Here is a 25,495-nt window from a genome sequence, read left to right as displayed (position 1 = left end):
TATTTTTTCGTTCATATCTCATATTTCCAAATTATTATTATTATTATTATTATCAATTTAACAGCATGTCAATTTACACAATAAAGCATACGCACGTCAGGATGAAGGCCACACTGAAGACTTCCTTTCTCTCTTTCACTCATTGACGGGCCGCAGACTGATAAGCGGAGTACAAGTATTGTTCTGTAGTACAAGACGACTGTAATATTATTATGATTATTTAATATTTTTGTTACTGATATAGTGAATAGGCCATTGCTATCACTTCAATGATTTTATAATAGTTTACTAGTTTATATATGACGTTCCACCGACTTGCTAGGGCCGACTTTGTCTGTCTGAGTGGTAAATCTACGGTTTACACAAGTCGATAATTATCTAAAATAACACAAAATCTAATGAAGAATTAATTAAACCGAAATGGCTAACAAAGGTAAATTAGAAGTATACGCTAGTTATATATACATCTATGGAGTGAATAATGATTTGTAGATGATTTACGATACTTTGTGAAAGTTGAAACAGACGATAATGTGTAATTAATTAATATGAATATTTCTCTATAAATTACATTTAAACATATTATTTTTAAATTAAAACTGTTGCTCTTAGTATAAATGCGTTGAAATAATATGTATCTTGGTGATTAATGATTAATATTGCCAATTAATATATATTTATATAAATAGAATACTATTCAGAGATTAGCATCAAATGTTAAAATTGCTGTTAGTTTGTTACCTAGGTATTTTATTAAACTTATTTTTCTATTACAGGTGGTCCTGAAACTGAAGAACAAACCAGATTAAGATTTCAAGTAGAACTTGAATTTGTTCAATGCTTAGCTAATCCAAATTATTTAAATTGTAAGTTTTTAATAATGATATTTAATAGCAATTTGAAAAATGTATTTATTATTTTTAAACTATTCAGTTTTAGCTCAACGTGGATACTTCAAAGATCAGTCTTTTATTAATTATTTAAAATATTTATTGTATTGGAAAGAACCAGATTATGCAAAGTTTATTAAGTAAGTACTAAGTATTAATAATACTTACTTTATACCTCTCAATAGCGTACTGATTAATTGAACATATCTATAAATAATTCATTTGTTTGTATTACCTATATAAGATGTATATTTATAAATTATAACTTATAACTTAAGTTTCTTCACATACCTAATTTATTATATTTAAATATAATTAAATAAATCTTGTATAAATGTAACAAAATATTGGTATAGGCAATATGAATTTCTGTATACATTTTGTTATTAGATTAAAACCGGGGTGTCCAACCTGTGTCTTGCAATAAATATTAATGCAGCCCTCACTTCAATTTTAAAATCATCGATTAATTGTATAATAAATTTTAATGTATTACTATTAAAATCTATGTGGTCCACAACTACTTATACTCACATAATATGGACCCGTCTTCACAAAAGGTTGGACACCTCTGCATTAAAGTAAACCTAATATTTTTAATTTATCATGTTCTACATTATATTTATAAATATTTATTCTAATCTTCAAAGTATTGCAAACTCATTTAACAATTTTTTTTACACAAATTTAAAGGTTTTAAAATAATTAAAATATTAGGTATATCATATAAATTTTGTTTTACTTAAGGGGATTGGAAGCGATGATTTCCTGTCTATCTAACACACACGCAACATAGGATTATAGACGTGTTCTATTTCCAACATACCGATTGATATAATGAAACGATAATAATTCTGAATACAGATTTGAATTTGTTATAAACTCTACTTGAGATCGACTTTCCCACATTTTTGATTTTATCCTCCCAGAATCCAATAAAGCATTATATTAAAAAAGAGTAATTAAAAAATTGACATATTTCAATTTTTGGAGTAGTAAAAATCAAATATGTGGGAAAGTCGATCTCAAAAAAATTTGATGTCGAATTCAAATATGTATTCAGAATTCTTATCGCTTCATTATATCAATCGGTACGTTGAAAATAGAACACGTCTATAATCCTATGTTGTGTGTGCCTTAGACAAAGACAGAAAATCATCGCTTCCAATCCCTTTAAGTTCATTAATAAGTATACAAAGTATAACAGAAAAACCTGGCTAATAAAAATGAAACAAGTTAAATGTATAAAAAAAGATTATGAAAATTATATCGATAACAAATAATTTAAGATTTACTTATATCTGAAAATTCTCAAAAATAATATTTTGAAAAAAGTAATTACAATTAAAATTTATTTATTTATTTCTAATTTCAAAAACTTAAGAACATTGGATTTTATAATATTATGCTACATGTTATTTTATTTGTGTTGGTATATTAATCATTAAACAGTATAAAAATGTATTTAATTAAGAGAAAAAATTAAATGTATTAACAATTATTAATTATAATACTTAGTATAAAATATAACATGATGTAAAATAAATATATTTGTAACGTTTATAAAATAACCTAACTGGACTCATCAATTTTTTTAAATTTTTTACAGGTATCCTATGTGTTTATATTTTTTAGATCTCTTACAACATGAACCATTTAGAAAAGAAATAGCTACTGCTATTTGTTCAAAATTTATTGATGATCAGTTGTTATTGATTTGGCAACATTACACTAGACGGAGAACAAAATTGATTCATACTGCTTATGAGCACAATATGAATATGATGAATAAATCTGGTGCATCAAATATTGGACAAGCACAAACTAACGGCACAAATGGAATCATGCCAGCGTCAATGCCCATTCCTAAAGTTATGCCTCCCTAATTTATTATTATTTATAATTTAAGGTTATTTTATATAACTTATCCATTATGTTGTATCGTTCTAATTTCCTACATATTAAATGTTCATTAATAGTACTGTGAAAATATAATTATAAGTTGTTTATCTAAAAATAACTTTAAGTATTATATTTTATTTTATTTTCAATAATATATTTTCACATTACCCAAATTGATTTAAAAAAAAAATACTCGAAAATATACAGTTGCGCACTTAATTGTATTCTAAAAGTATAAAATATATTATGTTTGATAACCAAAATAAAAAATTTAATTTATTAAATTTAATTAAATTCTGATTGAAATTATAATAAAGGTGTTTCTTATAAAGTAATACTTATCGTTATTATTCTTTATTATTTTATATTTTTACATTTTACATGCATGCGTATATACTTAAATACATTATAAGAGACACTAAAATATTCTATTTGTGGGTAATGTACACAAAGCTATTGTTCAAGTATAAAACACTTAATGAATATCAAGTTAATATATAAAAATTAATATTGTACATTTACAATATGGACATAAAACTGTTTAATGTTTCTCTTCTCAGGATTACTTGTATAAATTGTACATCAACTTCTTCAGTACTAAAAGCTATTGATATGGTGGCAAAACTTGTGATGACCATAACATTTCAACAGAATTGAAAATTAATAGATTAAGAGGATGTTTGATCAACATAATGTGTTATATTTTTAAATTTATTTTCATGTTTGTTATCAGTTTATCACTTTTTTAAGACATAAAAATGGTTTCATTTTCAACCTTAAAAGGGTGGTTTTAGATAGTTAATTAGATCTAAGTAGTTTGTACTTTGAAGAGTCAAATGTACAAATTCCCAATAATTATTTTTAAAATAACAGAAATATGTAAAAAAGCAAAACCAGTTCAAAGAAATATTTATTGTTTTTTTTAATTATAACTCAAAATTAAATATTTATAATCACTAGGGTCCAGATTTTTATTTGTATACAAAGTGATTCTTTTATCATTATTCATTATTTCAAAATTAATTAAAATTTATTTTTTTTATAAATTTTTTGAAAAAAAAAATTATATAATTTCTAGTCAAAATAAAACAATTATATTTTTAATTTCATTTTTCGGAGTCTTTCGATAAATAAAAATCGAAATTCGGACGAATAATTAATACTGTTATAAGTATTTAAAATTTTAAAAAGAGGAATAGTAGACCAACATTTTGTAGAGTATTCCCGTACCTCTCCACTCCACTCAAAAAAACTTTAAATACCGCCTACTTATAAAGTTATAACTCATAAATTACACGTCCGAATTTCGATTTTTATGTATCGAAATACTCCGAAAAATAATATTCTGCTTCAGAATATGGAATTAAAAATGTATGTCATCATTCAAAAAAGTAAAAATTAAAATAATTATAACGATATAAATATATTTTTTTTTAAATGTTTTATATCGATTAGAAATTATGTGAAAATGTCAAAAATGTTAATACATTTTGAAATAATGAGTGATGTTTGATAAAAGAATCATCCTGTATAATAACATCTTTTATTTGCAAGTCAAAAACTTGATGCAACGTTCCTCGTGAATTGTAAATAAATAAAAAATCTATGCTACAATTCAATGGAAAAACTGATGGTTTTGAATTCCCTTATTTTTCAAGTAAATTATAAGTGCCATACCCCTCCCTCGAATTTTACATATATCTAAAGTTTAGACTAAACTAAACAATGTACAATTTATAATTATTTATTTATTAATAAAATAATGGCCATGAATTGCCTACACAAAACGCCGTCCAGAATGTATAATACAATATTATTATTGTAAAGTATTCGAATATCGCCAATATTGGTAAACATAAATAGTGCAAACAACTGTTCTCAAATTTATTCTACTAAAACTATTTCTGATTAAATTTAATAAGGTAGCAATAGTTGCCCTTGTGATAATAGGTCGACAATAATATTTAATTAATTGTGTTAGTATAAATTGCCATTATTAAGAATATATTGACCGTCATTCCCTTGATTAAAAATGATCATGTTCCACAAATAGAGTATATTTAAGTTTGTGATAAGACAAAAAGTTAATTTTTGAACTCGGAATATAATGGAAGTATATAAGACATTTATACAGATTCCAACTAAAGGAAATTTGAACATTTCACAACTAAATAATAAGTAATAACCTATTAAACATTGTTTTAAATTTATTTTATTATTTAATCATAAAGTAACCGGCGTCTATAAAATTTATAAATAAATAAACTTTTTTTTCGTATGTTAATTCGTAATGCAATTTTGTATATATGACTTTGTAAGACTATTACAGTATGTTAGTACTAGAGAGAGAGAGAGTCGCAATATTTATTATTATATTTAATTTAAAGCATACTTATTGAACTTTAAATAAAAATAAAATAATCTGATTCGTTTTTACGTGTGTTTAATATAAATTAAGATATACAATAATAATATAATTTATAATAATATTTTGAAAATTAAATAGGTACCTATTTAATGTCAATAATTATAGTCTTTCAATAAATATACCCAATTAAAAAAAAAAAAAATTTTATATTCAGGCGTATACGTGTATTCACAATTTTGCATACGCATATGTGACGTACAGTAATGCTATTACGAATAAATATTCAATTTTGAAAAACATGTATACAGAGTGAAACAGTTGGAATTGACAATTAACAACTTAACTAGGTATGTAATAACTATTATATTCATCATATTTTCATGATTTATGGGTATTGACAAAAAAAAATACAGGTAATATTGATAAGAACCAAAGTTTTTGCTTAGGTTATATTTAATTCCATTTGACAGCGACTTCTGCAGTTACGCACAGTATATTATTTATATTATTATAAAACTACCAACAGTACCAATTTAAAATGCATTTTTAATGATAATAACGAAAAGAGTTTTTAATAAATTTAAAAAATTAATTTTTATTTCTCGAATGACGTAACAATAATTGAATGCGCTCAAAACCCAGACAATTTATACGTTATGCGATATGTTTCTTAGACTAGTTTTGATTATGACTACCTCAGTATATACTATTTATAATTATTAGCTTATAACGCACTGTTATATAATATTGAATACATTAATATAAAATATAATATAATATCAAAGTAGAGTTATAGAAATTATGGAATGAAGGTAAATTCCTCGACCTCGAGTTATCTTTAAAAATGTTTTAAAGGACGTATTTTATTAATCGGATCCCACAGGTAAATGAATTGCCATAAATTATAGTGTTACATTATCTATGTACGTATAATAATATTATATTATGAATTTCATCCCAGGGTTATTGAAACAACTATCCGATTTCTGTTCCAATTGCGTTTGCGGTTGACTAAAATATATCAGTGGAGATTTGGTATTTTATTATACCTAATCAACATAATAATGCGTATAATATTATTTAATATGGATACGTCATAAATCATAACTCGTTAAAAGAACAACTATTTTTTCTTCGTTTATACATTACGCGTATCGTAGTAATATTATCTAAACTCATGTACAGATACATATTATTAATATGTAAGAAAAAAACTAAGAAGAGGTATACCCAAATTTCGGATATCTGTTTGTTTGATCTCGATTAGTATAATAACAATTATTGTAAGCGTAATTTTTGATTTTAAATCGCGCGTAAACATTTAAACCAAACGAGATGTTTTGTCTGCGAAGATGACCCTCTCCAAGCCACAGAGTTGACAACAAATCAGCAAACATATTTTGCAAATTAATATTTTCGCTACAGTTCGAATTTTAATAGGTAACTTTGAAACCCTTCCAAATATCGCATTGGTTCACCTGCAAGCCAGTGGAAATCAGTTACAAAATATTGACACTGATTTGGATAATAACTTGGGGGTGTTAAGATAATAAGTACCTACGTTTTTCAATTAATCTGAGTTTTAAATACTCTTATATACTGAGTGATTCTGTTATCGAACAACACTCAATATTTGAAAATATTTTTTTCACACAATATAATGTCCAGTCAAAATAAAACAAACACTTTTAATATTTTTTATCGTTATATTTTTTAAATATTTCACCTTAGTATTTAAAATTTAGGCAAGCGGAATGGAAAGGTAAAATTTTGGTCTACTATTCATTAACCTTAAACAATTATAACGACAAAAAATTTGAAAATATATATTTTATTTACATTGAGAACTATGCAAAAAAAAAATGTTCAAAAACATTTAAATATTTTGAAATAATGAGTGTTGTTCGATAAGAGAATTGCCTTGCATATAGAAACCCAATACATAAATAATACGTTATGTTTCTTTTGTTACTAAATTTAAAATAAAAAATGCATGCTAATAACAGACAAACAATTATTTAAACTATAGTTTTGCTATTACTTTAAATAATTTGTGATGAAATGTGTTAAAAATGTTTTTTAACCCAATAATTGGTGTTTACCAATAAGAATAACCTACTGACATAATTGCACTAATACATAAAAACTTCTCAGAAAAATATTCTGCTTCAGAATGACAGAATATGAAATTAATTATGTATGATATCATTCAAAAATTTAAATGATAGCAAAAATATACAATTTTTGAAAAAAATAATGATTTTAATAAATTTTTCGGTATGTATATTATAATTATTTTCAATAGCATATTAATACTTTTCTAGATATTATAATGTGTGCGTTACTGTTAAGGATCAATAAATGTATCATACATATGAATTATGGTAAGTCTGGTAAGACTATATAGGTACGTGTCTTTATTTTTTTGTAGATGTATTAAATTTTGAATCAATTCCAAAAGCAAAACTTAAAATTTAACTTGTCTTACTGTATTTTAGGTACCTATACTAACTTAATTACTTAGGTCTGAGACTATAGTAGGTTGCTTATACTTTGTACTATATATACTGCAGCTATTCTAAAAAGTAAAAATATATTATACATATAACTCAACAACACAATATTTCCTTATTCAATTTTTTCTCGTGAATCTTACCGTCATCCATTATTGACTAGTGAATCAAATTACCAAAGTGATAAAATAGAGTTATTTGTTGTACACAATGCGCCCATAATAATCAAATACAAAAATATATTCACGCCATATCTTTATTAAACATAAGCTATTTACCTATAATATTATAGTAATGTAACATGGAATCGTATAGTCTACACAACACGAAAACTGTTTCGATAGAAACATAATAAACACGATAAATGATACATTAATTAAATTCACTTTTGTTATTCGACGTTCGTTTAAACGAAAAGTGGAATATAATATGTAGACCCGAGGCCACTGAGTAAATATAATATGCTAAACCGAAAAAATAAAATGCTAATTCGCCAGAACTGACGGAATAATCGAATCATTGTTCCAATTACTCGTTTGATGAAATATTTATTGTCAAATTGAAGACAATCAAACTTAGTAACTCGCACACTTTTCCCGTGTGTTATACATCGAAGTAATAAATTCACCAATATAGTTACGCCTACTTTATTAATATAGATAAATATTATTATTTTGTTTAAATATTTACACGGTCAATATTTTTATTATTAAAAAAACTACACACATAAACACACACACGCGCACAATACGACATTCTTGAGGAATAGTTATATAAATTTACTATTCATGAAATCTAAATTAGAACCTTGTAAATTGTCAAAAGATAAGATATTGACGTTCATACGTATATGTACACAATATGCATTTTTCCCAATCAAAATGTATTATAAGTAAATTCTATTAATATTTTAAACTTAACATATGAATTTACAGGTCATGTAATTCTGTTTGATCACAACAAATGGTTTTAATACTCGCATAGCATACGACCTAAGTTTATACCGCATGGCTATAATATTATATATCTAATATTTCAATTGAAACTTATGCTTTCAATTATTTTTTTTATGACTACATCGTTCGTTTTACATATTATTGTTTTTAAAAATGTCGATTTCGAATAAAGATTTCTACGAAGATATAAGATCAACGTTGATGCTGTACAAAATCATGGGACTAACGAGCCTTAAAAATGTGTTTTATGGTCGAATAGATTTTCAATGGGGATCTAATCTTATATGGCCATTGGTATGTATTATAAAACGCGTAACTAATAGGTATACCCTACCTAATAGATAGTATTGTACCTATTAAAATATACCTATTCAATAAAAAATTTTAAAATTATTAGACTCACTATTCCTGGCACAGACAAGCTAATAGTGATTAGGTATCATCAATTTGTATCACTTTTTGTGTTAAATGTTTTGATGTTTCATAAATCTTAAAGAAATCTTATTAGGGTCCGGACACTAATTATATAAATAATATAAATAATCATTATTAAACCCACTATTATATTATAGTATATATCTCTATTCTCTACCTTTTGTTTAATGTATATACATAAAAACTAAATTGTAATTAAGTTAACCTTTACAACATGTCAACATACTACCTAAATATGAAAATACAAATATACTAACACCTTTTTCCTCAACTATATTAAATTCTTGTAAGAAATTAAAATTAATTAAAAGTATAATTAATTCAAATACTCGTTGTTTTTATTTAACGAATTACAACTTAATTTTAATTCTTAATTATTTTGTTTTAAATTACTTTGTTGTTAACGTTTAATTTATTAAACTTATTATATACATGTATATTGTATATTTGTGTATTACACAATGTATTATCAAAAATATGTCATTCAAATTTTCTACATAAAATTATAAGTGAAGAAAATCATTGATTATGAGAATAAAAACCTAAATAAATTAAATATAAGTATGTGATAAATAAAAGAGGAGATGGACAATGGGTCCTTCTAGATTTAACTGAACGTTAAGTATTGTCATAATGACCACTATAAATGCATGTAAAATAAAGTCAAACAACGAGTTGACCTTTCATTAGTGAACATTGAATCAATTCAATTCAATTATAAAGTTAAAGAATTACTGAAATTGTCCAACATATGTCCCAAAATAGAAAAAAATCGAATATTACAAGTTCAAAATAGGTAATAAATGTAACTTTATTTTAATTTTGGATTCTGAGTGGAGCGAGGAACGTATTCATTTCATAATGTTATAACTCTAAATTCAGGATATTTTTTTCTTATAGAAAAACTACTCTAATTATCAACTTTCTAGTAGTAAATTGGATCTTGTTGGTACTTTCGGGGAAGCCAAAAATTGAAAATTCTCAGTACTTTTTAAAACAATCAGGGTAAGAGATCCGAATATTTATATTAATATTATTATTAAAATTGTTATTATCAAATAACCTAACCTAATCTTATTTACCAAAATGTTAGATCATTTTCGCTCAGATCGTTTTTTCATTTTACACGTAGGTACCTATAATGATTTATAATTGAATTCATAACAACGACTACTCAATAATGAAGTATAGGTATACAACCCCTATATTGTACAGCAGGGTAATTACCAACTTGATAACTTTTTAGTAATCATAAAACATTAATATATTAGTGTAACATACAGCGGAACAATATTATATTAACCTTTAACATGTTAAATATTTTACTATTTTGTTAACATTTGAAGATAAACCGCTTTTGTTTTTAAACACAAATTTTAATTTTCTTTGCAAGTTAAAATTAATAAAACATCATAATTTATCTAATCTGAAATTCATAAATCGAACGACTTGAAACGTATTCTAGTTTATTGAAAACCTGAAAAAGCAAACATTACAATATTTTAATATCATAATAACATGATATATTTCAATAAGTATTTTATGTTTGACTAATGATTGATGATTATGAATATTTTTTAATCACACCTTGTTTTAACGTATGTGTCAATCAAGGTAACGTACATAACGCCATGCTATTTGTTGGTGTTGAAAGCCATAAGAAATCCGACCGCCACCCTGTGGTTTTGGACGGTTAATTTCATACTCAGGGAATTTCTAAGTCAACTGACATCGATCTACGTCGATATGCGTTTGCCAAAAATCATCGAGAACACAAACCGGTTCGACTCTAAATACGGTCGACCCACGGAGCAAAGAACTGGCCCCCGTTACTACGTGATCGCCTATCTGGGATGTACGTTGACGTTGCTCGCGTGCGGTTGCATTGATATTTTACTTAACAAAATGTCAGCAAAAGTATTCTATGAGTCCATTTTGAGGTATAGCATTTTTATTACTTAACCAATAATATTAAATCTACCACGAACTCACTCGCAGACGTGAATCTGGAAATTTTAAAAGGCCGAGAGGTTACACGGTTTTGTTTTAGTAAGACGACAAGTATAACTTTGGTACCTAAATATTAGATAATATATAGTTTTTTCATGTCATTAAAAATTTGACAGTTACGAAAAATGAATCTAGGTCAATATTGCTGTCAGTCATTTATTTTATTACTGGACAATAGCCATCTATACGCAGACAATAAATTCTTACTCATAATTTATTATGACAAGCATAATACATACAAGTATGTGCAAGTATGTGTCTTTGCCTTAAACTTTTTATTTTTAACAATCCCTTATAAAATCGAGTTGAGGAATCTTATATTAAATTTACAAGTTTGAGTTATTAAAATTAAACATTTTATAAATGTTTATTTCAAGCCGAATTTGAACGTTCTAATATATTAACTTTAGAACATACGAACAACTTTTTAAATTTGTTAACCTGGAAAAACATAATATTAAATTGTTCTGTATTTGTTTTAAATTTGTAAATTTGTAAATATTTCTTTTTGATTTTTAATAAAAAAAAAAAATTAAAAAAAAGCATATATAAAATACATACTGCATACGGCAAATGTAAATATTTTTTGCCTCAGGCCGAGTTTACAATCGCCCCTGCATACTATGTTACATTTTCAAAGTCAATTTTTGATAAGTAAATTTGTTTGATAATCATTAATAGTATCTAAATAAAACAAAACATGAAGTCCAAATTTGTTTTCAATATTTATACCAGATCTAATTAGATCGATCGATATTCAGTATGTTTGAATGAAAATAGGTTTTTTTTAATCCCCTAAAGACCTAAAATCATTTTAAAATAGCCTACGCCATACTGGATGGGATTATTAGCCGCTTACCCCTCCTCATTAGATCCACGCCTGCAGTTGCACACATACACACGTATCGTACCTATTACTATCTGGACACACAGCACTGTTGAAATAACAATTTACATTAGGTGTTAAATCGAACACTTGTGTTTAAATAAAATGCACTGCAACAGGTAGGTACATTCGTAATCACATGTTTATGAACTCAAGTAAAGAAAGTAGTTTATATTTGTTTTTGCACGTAAGGAAATTGACTAACAGAGACAATAATATAGGTACTTGTGACGTGGGTGTATAGTGTTTTCTTGTAATTATCATTACATTGTTACATAACATCGTAATATTATTACCAACTCTATTCTATATATTATATTACGCTCAACTACCTATATTTGTTATAATATTTTTTTTATTTCAATATATCTGAACTACAAAAGTATATTGCGGCCGTTCCGTTTGCATCAGTGCATTTAGATATGATACATAATATATAGGACGTGTACCTATAACCAGTGGCGTGGTGAAAGGGATCTCATGACGCGTAGCCAATTGTTTGGGTGGATATGTGGGTAGGTGGTTGGTACATTATGGTAACCAATATTATAACACAAAATTGTTATAAACAAGTAAATAAGTATTTAATCATAATAACTGTATCTATTATATTATATTAAGGTGATTTAGGGGATTAAGGGTGGATACTGGGTAGATACTATATGTTGTGTATCGTTGCTTATTTGCATGTACACGTTCACCACACCACTGCTTATAACTATAAATCATAACAGGAAACGGAGATACGAAATACATTATTTCTCTATAAACACTATAACTTATAACACGTGACCCATTTCTATTGATGATACTGCGGTGAAGTAGATTCGTCAAGCGAAATGTCGTCGTCCGGTACTCCGCTTATCTGCAAACAAAATATACAACGCAGCGGTTTAGAATAATAATTCATCGAACGAATTTCGACGTCTCTCCGCAAACCTACAACAAATATAATATATGTATAATATTATATTGAATTTTCCTTATATTTTTAAATATTTTCCTATCGTTTAATAATAAAATTATTAAAATATGACATATACCTTCACTCGTTCTGGGACATGCAGTGCGTCAATTCGTCACGGGCAATTAAACGATTATTTTATCACCCTATTACTACACTAACGAATCTCCTCCCCGATAAATCGTGTGGACCTAGTAGGGTACCGATGTGATGTCAAATACTAAGTGGGATAGATGTCCAAATGCATTTTTATTGACTGAGCTGGTGTTAGTGTATGCTATACTGGGATTAAGCATTTTAATTCTCTAAAAGTTTTAAATGCGTGCCTATACTTATATATTTTGATATTAGGTACACTACAGCGCCTATTATTTTTCGACGGATGCTGGTAGAGTGGTGGGTAGATAAGACCAGAAACGTTTGTACCATTCGTCGGCCTTTACATCTATCATATTACTGTCATTGCACATTTGCACCTATTTAAATACTAACCACCAATACAGCGTGTCACAAAACTTACTAGTACATTATCGTTATAATTATTTCTGTGACAGATCGATGTATGTAAATGCACTGTTTTTCAACAGTAATCTATACAATAAATGTAGAATACCGTTGTTCGTTAAAGTGCAATTTTTGTTGGTTATTAAAAACCTGCATTTAGATATATTTATGTGTGAAGATCTCACAGCAGAGATATTTAGAGTGAGACTTTAGAACGTACCTATCTACTATGGGTATTTTTAATGATATCAAGTTATTTTATTTCTTGCGTATGATAATATACTGCTTAAACTGCTATAATCGATGATGTCACAATTAACTACACTGCTGCAGGTACATGAGTTCGATATTTCCGCTGCTGTATTTGCTCTTCTGCGACGAGATGTGCATCCGTTTCCGGTCGTTGAGGACGCGGTGGCGCATGGAGGTGGCCAAGGTGCTCGCGTCCACTCCGCGGACTACGTGCCAAGTACTGGAGTCAGAGCGGTTGGCGCACGCGCAGCTCTGCGATCTCGTCGAGGAGGTGCGCGTCGCGTTCGGTCCCCGACTCACCACGTACCTGCTTTTCGTGTTCCTCGAACACCTGGCCCGGTTCTACTTTGACACGTACGTGATGCCCACTTACAGGTTCAAGCACTCAGCGCTGGAGAACAAGGGCGTCAGTATGTTGGAGTCATTAATGTTCCTGGGGCATGCCTGGATCGGTACATACCTGGTCGCCTATTTGTCAGATACGCTCACCGAATCTGTAATTAGATACATAATATTATGTAGTACGTCACTGCAGGCATTAGATATACCTAACGACATGGATAGTGGTGGATTATCAAAAAAAAAAAAAATAAGCCCTCGAATTTGTTTTGTCTTTTGATATTATGTGTAGTGATTTTTTTATGGTATAAAATAAACACATACTTATTCCGATAAGTATTATAGAATATTTTGCCCTCAAATTATTAACTACTAAACGAAATAAATCATATTTTACATTGGAAAAAAACCCGTAGATATTGTTATATTAAAAAAAAAAAATTATAAAATTAGTTTTATTTATAACAACACCAATAAAATCTAAAACAATAGATAAAAATGCCACTAATTTTTATTTGTGTAACGTGTAAGCCCTGATATTTCACAGGCATGGTCCTCCACTTAAGAAAGATATAGGAACACAAGTATATAGAACGATTATGAAAGTGAAAGGGATATATACGGTCTAATAATTCCGTAGAACGACAGGCAAATATAATGTGTTGTTTTCGTGAAGTGATCGATTTTTATTACTACTTTCATGAAATGAGACAAAATAAATGCCTTTTTTCAGAGTACGTTTGTTTACTGTAAAAAAATTAAATTGTATTCTGCCTAAAATGCCTATAATATGCACTCATAGTTTGATTCATCGTAAAAAATCATTATCATTTAAACATTTTAAACATTATACACGAATGTGTTACAATTATAAATATTTTAATATAAACAACAAAGTATGAAATATACTTTATAAGGTTTACCATCCGTTCACCATTGTTATGAATGTTTACTCGTCATGACATGCACAATTACATAACAAATATTGTGTTTGTACTTGTAACTATACTGTGTACCTGCTGTATTAAAGTTGTTTGATAGGTACCTATTATACACGAAATAACAATGAATTGTTGGTTTTTTTCCTAGTGTTTCGTATAATAGATTGTATCTAATCACTATACAGCATTGCAATGATATTAAAAATTATACAATATTGATATTAAAAATAAATAAATGTGTTCAAAGAATAAAAAAAAATCACGATTATCATTAAAAAAAAAATTCTAAACATTCAGAATAATCGCAAAAACAATTGTTTTTTAAACGGAGTATTTGTCTGTCGTTGTCTAGTTCACGAAAAAGACATGACCTAACCTACACGTCTGTTGCATACAACATGATTTGTTACAGTCACAACGCCAATTGCGGGACTTGTTTAACTCTAAAGTTGTTGTGAGGTAGTGGGTAAAAACAGCTCGTGAAATGCTCACAAAACATCGAAAGTGTTCAATATTTTATAAATCGTGTCACATACTTTGGTGGAAACAAATAAATTATTTTCCAACCCAGTATTTCTCAACCGAGAGGAAAAAAATCCATTATAGTGTGGGCGCTCCGAATTTTTAGTGTGCGAGGTGTGAGCTACTACACATCTAAAGACGGAATATATCCTAAAAAAAAGCTGTCAATCTTTGGTCTGATTTGATTCTATGATAATTCTACACCACCAATACTATAACATACCTATGTACCCATAGGCTATAATATGTACCACTGCAAAGATTGCACGCACGTGTTTGATCGTCATTATTGTTTGATATCAAATTACTCATCACGTCATAGAAATATATCCGTCTTAGCTAAACGAACATTATTTAAACAACCCTGAAATCAAAGTAGAAAATTAATTTTCAGCTATCCTCTTACTAAATAATATAATAAAGCACGATTTTATAAATCTAATTAAATATATATTACCATGTAATCAGTAATATTAAAATAATATTATATACGATTTTATACAGAGTAAAGAAATAATAACTGACTTAAGAAACATACCGATATGGAAATTACCTCAAGACTGCTCTGAACAGGTATACATAAATTTTGAATTTATTTTTATTTTAAACATTATCTACTTAATTTAAGTTTAAAACTATATGAGTTATCAGTTGTGTTATAAATATAATCGTATAGAATCGTATTTAAAATTCAATCATAACATGTACGTATATAATTTTCTTCTCTAGCTTCCAAGTGACATTGAAAAGATAAAATCAATATTTTTTAGAATATGATTAGAAGAACCTCTTTTAGTTAAATGTCAAATATTTTTCGTATATTTTACATTTTCAATTGTTTAAACCATTTAACAATTTAATATTTACCTACCTATTATAATTCCAAATATCTACAGCTTAAATGTGTAAAATTGTATCAATCAGTTTAATCCCAGATGATTTGACTTAATAGACATTTCTGATTTAAATAGATACTTTCATAATATAAGTACTAAAACCCATCACAACACATTTTTACATGTTGTGATTCACGATAAAAAAAATAATGTCTTTCACCTTAATCATATACTTTATAACGATTAAATAATGTTTACGTCGCGCGTCGCTTACACATCATAATGGATTAATGAAATAATAACCACATTTTTTTATTATTCAATACATAAAATACCTGTTGCCTATTGGTGCTTAACATTAACATTAAATATTGCACAACTATATATATTATATTATAATCAATACTTATATAGTTATATGTATATCAAACACACATATTATATTGTATTCATGTATTGCTTTAGATTTTGTCATGTTTAGTAATTTGTAATATGTATAATAAAACGTAAATTACATATATTTTATTGAATATATTGTACAATTTCAGGTTACTTTCTTCATGTCTCAAGTACAAAATTCTCAAACCGTTATAACAGCTTCTGGTCTATTCACGGTCAATAAAACTATTCTATCATCAGTAAGTACAATAATAGCAAAACGGTCTAACTTAACCTACTGCCATTTGTGAAATGGTTTTCATAAAATACTACTTAAATTTATTTTGGAATTATTTTGACGTCACAAATAAACTGCATCTGACTTCAGGGTTTCACAATTAATTGTATTATTGAACAATATTACATACAAGTATATTAGTGGTGCACAACGGTATTTTGAGAACACATGCAACTAACAAAAGTTACCCACCCATCTTTTTTATTTAAAAAAAAACGTTCTTTTGAACTGTTGTCTTTAACTGTAATTAACTCTTAAAATAATTAGAAATAATTATTAAGATGTCTCACCATAATCCATAATTTTTGGTATCTAATTTATCTAACTACATATATCCACCGGTCACCCATATACCCTCCCCCCCAAGACCACTTGCTAACCTGTCTGGGCGCCACTGAAGTATATTATGCTAAATAATTTTATACCAAGTCAATAACATTTAGAAATACATTAAAACAAATAGGTGTACAAACCTATCCTACTATTCCAAAGATACTGTTAACAATCAAGATATTCAGAACTGTATTAATTGTGCTATACTAAATAATAGATTTTCTATTTTTCTATTTAGGTCCACAATTACTTAAAAATTTAAAATCCATCACAATAATAGTTAGTGTTGCGTATACACATACTTGTCTACGGTAGCGAAAAAAAATAAAACAATTTTACTTCAAGTCTTATTCATTATAAGTGATAAATAAATTCTAAAAATATACGAACATACGTAGAACGAATAAACATGTATTCCACTCAACGCTTTGGATAAACTACTCGGGTGAAGTATTATATTAACACAATAACACGTGTTATTACAGTAAATATAATAGTATAATATAAAACGAGCCATTATTATCGCACTTAAATAACAATATTGAATCTTCTGAGTGGAGACGGTTTTATATTCAATTTTTCAAATTCTTTGAATCGTGTATTCTTGGCAATATTGTGCAAAGTACATATTTATGAACTATACATACAAATATACAATACTTATGCGTCACTTATATATTAACTTGGTACCATAAAAATTGTTTTTCTAGACAATATTAAGTACAAAACATTGCCATGATATGACTGTTTATTTTTATAAATCATAGGAATGCGAATATTGTTAGAATATGTTTTAAGCATAAGTAAAAGATACTTAATATAAACTTTAAGTAGTTAAATGTGTTAACAAATCATATTTAATGCCAATGCTTTTGTGAATACTTTGCGTGGCATTATTGCGCCTACATTAATACCTATTATTATTGAATTATTCGATTTTATAAACGCTTTGTTATTTTATAATTGACATATAATATTATAATGTTTATAATTCATATGTATTTATTATAATTACCCAAACGAATCTTTCACAAATATTTTTTACTAGCCATCAATACATTTCTAAGATCATAAAATAATAAAAATTTGTAAAATATATTATTGTTCAGAATGTATATATTATATGTAGACATATATGCATAATATGTAGACATTATTCGTTAATATTACTAATATAATTTAATACGTATAAGTTATAACACCCATATTATTTAACGCTCTGTAATTTATTCTCATCTACCTAATTATGTTATCAAGGTTCGTTCAAATTATTCTTATACATGTAGAATACAAACATATTTTTTGAAATTCTAATAAAATAATGATAAAAATTAATACTTAAAAATAAAACCTAAATTGTTGGTACACGACATAATATTTTTTATTATAAATTGTTGTATATTTATAATATTGTACACCATCATTTTAGACATATAATTATATCGGTACATATTTTCATTATTTTATGACTTATGTTATAGCTTTCATGTTTCCAAGTCTTATAAATTAAAATATTATGTACATATTTATTACACTGAAGTTAACTGAAGTTAAATATAATAATGCGTACGAATAAATTTCGGTGAATCATCGTTGAATAATAACCATAAAGTAAAATATCTCAATATGACATGAAAAATCGCATAAATAAAATGTTAAGAAAATGCCTATAAAACTAACAAAATATTATATAGCTTGTGTTAAATTTTATTTTGACGAATAAAAATTAATATGCTCAAACATTAATCGTTTTTAAATATTTTAAGAACTTTTTGTTGGCAATATCTTTTACTATGTAATAAAATTGTTAAGAATAATATAAGAAAAATATATATTACTAACCAATTGTTATTAAGTGTTAACAATTTAACGTTCGGCGAATATGTGTATATAAAATATACATGTCACTAAAATTAAATATTTTCAAGTTTTTTAAAATATATTTAATATAAAGGTTTACAACTTCACGAGATGATGCAATAAGTATATGTTATATGATCATTATATTATAGTTTACCTAACATGTATAATAGATGTATAATTAAAAACGAACACTATAATATTGAAATAGTTTAAAAGCTCTAAAACATCACAAATATACTTATCCATCATAAATAAACGTAAGCATAATTTGTGATATTAATATGAGTATTAACTATTAAGTACTTTCAATAAGTCGTATAGAAATTACTGGAACAATAAAACTTTTACAATTTACGGTTATAAAGTTGATTAACTGAATTTACTTGTATAAAAATAACAATAAGTTGTAAAATTTAAAATTTATAGTAACAACTAATAAGTAATAATTTACTTTAAACCTTTAAACTTTCACTATCACTGAATCGAAAATAGTTAATATATCTAAATATATATTTTTTTTTAATTTGTTATTTGTATTGGAATTATGGTAGGATGTGTTGGTATTTAAAATAAAGTCATCTCACATTTTTGTGTTTTTTTGTTGTTTTTTTAGATTATAATATCATTGGCTACGTACATTATAGTACTCATACAATTGGCGCCGGACTTAGGACGCGTATTTATCGAATAAATTATAAAAAATCAGTAATAATAATAATAATCATAAGTTACGAATACATTTAGAAATGTAATTTTACTAAACAATAACACACTCGCTTACTTCCCACGCGCACGGTGGCAACTCAGCCGATGCACTCTTTGGGGCACGCCCATGAAATAATGAAAAATAAAAACACGTCTCGAGGAATTTTTTCGTACACTTCAGGCATTCATTGCCCTTCAGAAAATTCATATTAACAATCACCGTCACATATTTATCCGTTTGGATTGATCTCGTTTTGGTCAGGTTAAGCATAATTTCGCCCAGGAAGTCAAACACTACGTAAATGGAACGATAGGATTTTTTTTTATGATTATTATTATTTAATTTTACATCGATAATGTTTCCCTCCATTATCTTCGGTTCCTTAGGGCGTATCCGTTAACCTTGCTCGCAATGCAAGGCAATCAGGACTCGGGCGACGATCTTTTATAAATACGCTATCCACAGACACCAAGCAGTACAGTTCTCGTTTACTAGTTGCCGTAGCACAAGACAATATTGAAGAAATCATGAGCCGATTTGTCGTAAGTAAACTTTATAACACAATCATAATTTTACTTATACTACTATACATTTTATACACTCCGCGGTGTCTGTATGTAAAAGGCACGTTTGTAGAGGCTTTGTTATATCGATAAGGTTGTTGAGTTATATTCTATAGTGCAAAGCGTTGAAGTTATTGTAAAAATATTCTAAGTTTAATTTTGAAAAAACACTTTGAAAGCGACCGATCGTATTTTAACTTTAATTCAATTCGTCTGATGCATATGTTCATTTTTATATAAATACAAACTATTCTCGTATATCTATGTTTTAACTTAGTAAGCACATAATAGTATGTTTAATATAATTCAATCTAGTTAAAGTTTCAAAATTATGTTAAAATATATCTTAATATTTCAAGTTTCAACACGAAACACTGCTAATACTAAACAGTTTTTTGCGTTAGATAAACTATTAAATTGATAAATATTATTTGGTTTTGTGGTGGTGCGTATTTTTATCGTTTCGACTCAGGTTTTAAAGTTTTAGTCGTATAGGTACGATACTTTAAAAACGTAACAATCGATAGCAGTCCTTTAAAATATTTTGAAAGTATCTTACACCGCATATTATGGCAATCTCAGGTATTTGTCTCGATGGCGTTGATGTCGGTGGCGTTGGCCGCCGCCCAGCAGAACGCCGCCATACTGACCGACGCCCGGTACCTGTCCAACAACGGTCAGTTTGGCGCCGCTTACACGCAAGGCGACGGTGTGCAGTTCAAGGAGGAAGCGGACGCTGAGGGTAACAGACGAGGCTCGTACAGTTACGTAGACCCCAACGGCCAAAGGCGCACAGTCAGCTACACAGCCGGCAAGGACGGTTTCAAGGCCACCGGTGATCACTTGCCGGTAGCCCCGACTCCCGTTCCAGTACCCGCTGCCCACAACGCACCCGCACCCAAGTCGGCTCCATGGCAAGACCAATGGTGAGTACACCTACTACCAATAGATTAATATATATATGGATTGCGCGTCCCTCATACTCTTTCCTATGGGTTGCCAAGAGCCAACATTGTTGGAAACAGACAGTCAATACCTGTGCACAATATTATGATGGTACCTACATTTTGTTCTATCTTTTTTCTACTACTTTTCTGGGCTGGACGAGGGTCATAGTAGACTTTACGGACATTTACATTTTTGGATTCGAAATATACTCACAAGAGACGAAGAGACCGATGTAAGATTGTTGAATGCGATCGTTAAAATCGAATGTGTGTGTTTGCGTGGTATATAATAACACTGATGACTCTCGGAAAAGATATGTTTTTATTTTTATAACCTTTTATTCGCACTTTCCGTTTGTTAAAATTACAATACGCGTTCGAATACCTTTATAATATTATAATCGTCAACCACATAGGTACGATTTTTAATTAATTTGCAACCGGATATGAAACAATTTAATATTATGTTGTAATTATTGATGGATGCAGTATGTATTATAATACTTTTTTACTCCACTATAGATACTGTTTTAATATTTATAACAGTAAACGATGGTCTTGACATATATTATATGAATATTGTTCTAAACAAATGACTAAAATGTTATTATTTGATTAGAAATAGATTGTTAATTGTTCGGCACAATTATATATAATTTTTTAAACCGCGCGTATTGGTCATAGTTTTGTACATAAGCTGTGTCCTACGAACAATGAAAACAACATAGGTTTTTGACGTGCGTTTTTCATTACATTTTCGTATTATTTTACGCTGACCTGCATAATATGATAAACAATAAGCCAAAGCTTGATTTCCTGTTTTTAAATTTATTTTGAATATATTTTAGGTCTCAACAACCAGCAGTCCCAAACCAATGGAACCAATGGAACTCGGCACCAACACCTAAGTATGACGATGGACAATGGAACCAATGGAGCTCAGAAACCGGATCGGATTCCGATGATGGTCAATGGAACAAATGGAGTTCAGAAGTTGCATCATCGAAGTCCGATGACGGTCAATGGAACCAATGGAGTTCAGAGTCATCTAACGACGGACAATGGAACCAATGGAACTCCGCTCCATCGACTGCGGCGCCAAAACACAGTCAATGGAACCAATGGAACTCCATTCCAACCACTGCCAAATGGAATCAATGGAACTCTGCCCCAACACCACCACCCTCGTCCTACAACGTCAACCATGCTTCCGGCAAATTCAACTTGAACAGATCTCCAGACGGTTTCAGCTACACGTTCAGTCAAAACTGATGCGCACCTATAGCTAAGCCACAAGCAAACCACTAAATGTATCATATTGTTCTTCAATCGATTTGTTTTTATATTTTATTAAAGACTAGTCCACGTTAAAAAAAAAAATAAATAAAATAACTTTATAAAATATATAACAAAATCTAATTATTTCTGTCGTTCCGACTACATATAATATTTATCGTACATAGAATATGTTTTTCGGTGAAAATCGTCATCAAGTCAAATTTAATTACCATCATGTAGGTACAACAAACGGTTTCCGATTGAGCATTTTTTTAAACAGTTTTCGACGTCGATTTTGACAGATAATGCTCCGAAACATAAAACATATTCTATGTTAAAATCAAAAAAACCAAATTAAACACAACGACAAATAAACCATGTATTCATTCGGCATGAATGTACGCCGCAAGCGATGACGAAAGACCAGCAACGTACACGATGGTAACAGAACGGCCTGCCTTGTCAGTGTACACGTACTGCCCTTTGGTAGTACCATCCTGTCCGGCGAGCAATTCGATATGATCCACTAATTTTTTCAAAGGTATGTGGTTCGGGGTCGCGTCGGTATTATCATCCGCATGGTAGTCCCAAATATAATCGTCCGTTTTTTCGTCAGACTCAGTCGGAGTAGTCGTATATGACTGATCATCGGTATCCGTAAATTCCGGAAGATATTGATCGATAGTACCTAATCTTCCCGGAACACAGCTCGATCTCGTAAGTACTAAAAATAACACGACGAACTTTACCTATAAACAATAGTAATAATTATTAATATTATCTAATGAAATAGTTTTGTTAACGTCACATGCATTTTACGAATAATTGTAATAATAATACAAAATGTATACAATCGATTCGCTCTTTTGACGGTGATACTTACGAATAAAGATTTCATGGTAACAGCGAGTGCGAGAAATATAATTTGAGCTTGAAATCAGTTGCCCCCGGGCTTTTATAGGAGAACGAATAAAAAAACAACAAGAGCGCTCCAGATCACGTTCAATGTCAACTGGTAACACATTCATCTAAATAATTGACATTGGGCGTGTTCGTTGTTGTTTATATATTTTAATATTTTATTCACACTAAATAAATGCTTCGGTTTCGTTGACTTTTACATATTTGATGATGATTTTATTTTACATAAATTACTAATTCTTTTCATTTCTGAAATTTTAATCCTACAAACAATAATAATAGTTTGCATAATACTTTATAACTTATAATTATTCAAATCTTTCGTTAACACGTATAGCCATTACCATTTAAGTGTATTATATTTATATTCCAATACAGCATAATATTATAATTATGTTTGTATATTTGTATTATTTTATTTATCTTTATTTTAAACAATCATGTTACACAAGACGTGTTCACAATTCAAATACTTTATCTATTTCTCCTATGATGAATTAATAACGCCAAGTTATATTTTAACTAAAAACTACTGTTTAACTATTATAGTTCAAACGTCTGACCAAACAAAATAAAAATAATATAAGTGAAAACTTAAGAATAATAATTTATGGCAATGGAGTTAAAAAAATAATTTTTAAATTATTAAAATTAACTAGGTATATAAAAATTTGCCCAATATATTATATCAAACTTTCTATACCTTATGACGGCTAATACTTTTGGTAACTTTTAATACTTAAAATGATTTTATTGGTTTACTATAACTATTAATTACGTTTAAAATAATATTCTCACAACCTACAAATAATATTTCTAAAACATTTTAAATGTTTCTTTATTTCTTGTATATTTATTCAATTTTGTAAGTGACGAAGCTGAAAAATAAATAGGATAATTTATTTATGTATAATACTCGTAATATAAAAACTATAACGTTAATTTATAGGCAAAGCATTTTACATTTTTACCATATAAATAAACATTATTATAAAATAATAAATATTTATTAATATAATTAAATATAGGTATATTATATTAATTTACATTTATACAATAATATTAACACAGGTTTCAAACCAATACATTTTTTTTAACCATATTACATACATATACGTAGATATCAATATAAAATTTTTTATTGTGTTATGTTTTTGTTTATAATAATACTAATAATACTAATCTGACTATTTTAACATCCGGAAAAAAATGGCATTCGAAGTACCTACCTTTTAAATATTTTTATTTTTATTTTTATTTTTATTTTTATTATTATTATTATTATTATTGTTATTATTACCATGCATATGAAACCCTTTTATTTTTAAGCAAAGAACGATTTTTAATTGTATTTTAAGTCTATAAAAATAATCAAAGTAACGATTGAATTACTTTTTAAATTCAAGCGCAGTATTGCTTGTATAAACAAATAAAAACCCACAACTACTCTCCCGACCTCCCGTTGAAATAAAAGTAATCTATTGAATGAAATAAATAACTATTTGATAAACAATAATAATATTAGTATTTAGTGAATTAAATATTTCTCTTATTAATTATTAATATAATATGGTAAGTTACATACGTATATAGTTGTATTCGAAATACTTATAAACAATATAATATAATAGTTATAAAATAATAAAAACAAAAATTATTTATTATAATAAATTAATAATAATATATTAAAGACTTAGTAATTTGATTAAAATGTATTGTCTATTTAATTATTATTGGAATTATTTTAGAATTTAAATTAAGAAATAAGGATTAATCGTACCCTCTAGTATCCGTTGATAGCCTATAGACAGTAAATACATTTGGAAGGAAAAAGATCGAAATAATTAAAACACAAAAAACAAATCTGAATAAAGCTGTTTTAGTCTTACA

General features: G+C 27.8%; 4 protein-coding genes across 4 annotated transcripts; 3 read left to right on the top strand and 1 right to left on the bottom strand.

Annotated features, from left to right (window-relative positions):
• Positions 1–198: 198 nt before the first annotated feature.
• Positions 199–3,127, top strand: LOC132920869 (mediator of RNA polymerase II transcription subunit 31). Its single transcript, XM_060983590.1, has 4 exons — positions 199–433; positions 777–866; positions 934–1,030; positions 2,500–3,127. Exons 1-4 carry the CDS (start codon positions 421–423, stop codon positions 2,774–2,776), a joined length of 477 nt encoding a protein of 158 aa, XP_060839573.1. The 5' UTR covers positions 199–420; the 3' UTR covers positions 2,777–3,127.
• A 5,527-nt stretch (positions 3,128–8,654) lies between these two features.
• Positions 8,655–20,144, top strand: LOC132920826 (uncharacterized). The gene is made up of 6 exons (XM_060983524.1): positions 8,655–8,923; positions 10,679–11,004; positions 13,762–14,176; positions 15,987–16,055; positions 16,867–16,956; positions 19,804–20,144. The coding sequence occupies exons 1-6, from the start codon at positions 8,783–8,785 to the stop codon at positions 19,879–19,881; spliced, it is 1,119 nt and encodes a 372-aa protein (XP_060839507.1). The 5' UTR covers positions 8,655–8,782; the 3' UTR covers positions 19,882–20,144.
• Positions 20,145–20,283: 139 nt separating this feature from the next.
• On the top strand, positions 20,284–22,820 carry LOC132920827 (bifunctional endo-1,4-beta-xylanase XylA). Its single transcript, XM_060983525.1, has 3 exons — positions 20,284–20,438; positions 21,042–21,385; positions 22,255–22,820. Exons 1-3 carry the CDS (start codon positions 20,424–20,426, stop codon positions 22,676–22,678), a joined length of 783 nt encoding a protein of 260 aa, XP_060839508.1. The 5' UTR covers positions 20,284–20,423; the 3' UTR covers positions 22,679–22,820.
• On the bottom strand, positions 22,723–23,827 carry LOC132920829 (uncharacterized). Its single transcript, XM_060983526.1, has 2 exons — positions 23,568–23,827; positions 22,723–23,433 (listed from the first exon to the last, which is right to left on the bottom strand). Exons 1-2 carry the CDS (start codon positions 23,580–23,582, stop codon positions 23,068–23,070), a joined length of 381 nt encoding a protein of 126 aa, XP_060839509.1. The 5' UTR covers positions 23,583–23,827; the 3' UTR covers positions 22,723–23,067.
• Between the last annotated feature and the right edge of the window lie 1,668 nt (positions 23,828–25,495).

This window comes from Rhopalosiphum padi, chromosome 2 (genome assembly GCF_020882245.1).
Source record: "Rhopalosiphum padi isolate XX-2018 chromosome 2, ASM2088224v1, whole genome shotgun sequence".
Lineage (NCBI taxonomy): Eukaryota > Metazoa > Arthropoda > Insecta > Hemiptera > Aphididae > Rhopalosiphum > Rhopalosiphum padi.
Note: the sequence above shows the minus strand (reverse complement) of the source record. Positions and strands in the feature narration are given on the sequence as shown.

What these genes read in the sequence shown, in the direction of transcription:
- LOC132920869 (XM_060983590.1), top strand. An exon ending in TAATCCAAATTATTTAAATT is followed by an intron (nt 867 to 933) that starts GTAAGTTTTTAA and finishes TAAACTATTCAG; the next exon opens with TTTTAGCTCAACGTGGATAC. An exon ending in GATTATGCAAAGTTTATTAA is followed by an intron (nt 1,031 to 2,499) that starts GTAAGTACTAAG and finishes AATTTTTTACAG; the next exon opens with GTATCCTATGTGTTTATATT.
- LOC132920826 (XM_060983524.1), top strand. Translation starts at nt 8,783, where the DNA reads ATGTCGATTTCGAATAAAGATTTCTACGAAGATATAAGATCAACGTTG. An exon ending in CTCAAGACTGCTCTGAACAG is followed by an intron (nt 16,056 to 16,866) that starts GTATACATAAAT and finishes GTACAATTTCAG; the next exon opens with GTTACTTTCTTCATGTCTCA. An exon ending in ATAAAACTATTCTATCATCA is followed by an intron (nt 16,957 to 19,803) that starts GTAAGTACAATA and finishes TTGTTTTTTTAG; the next exon opens with ATTATAATATCATTGGCTAC.
- LOC132920827 (XM_060983525.1), top strand. An exon ending in GCTCCATGGCAAGACCAATG is followed by an intron (nt 21,386 to 22,254) that starts GTGAGTACACCT and finishes AATATATTTTAG; the next exon opens with GTCTCAACAACCAGCAGTCC.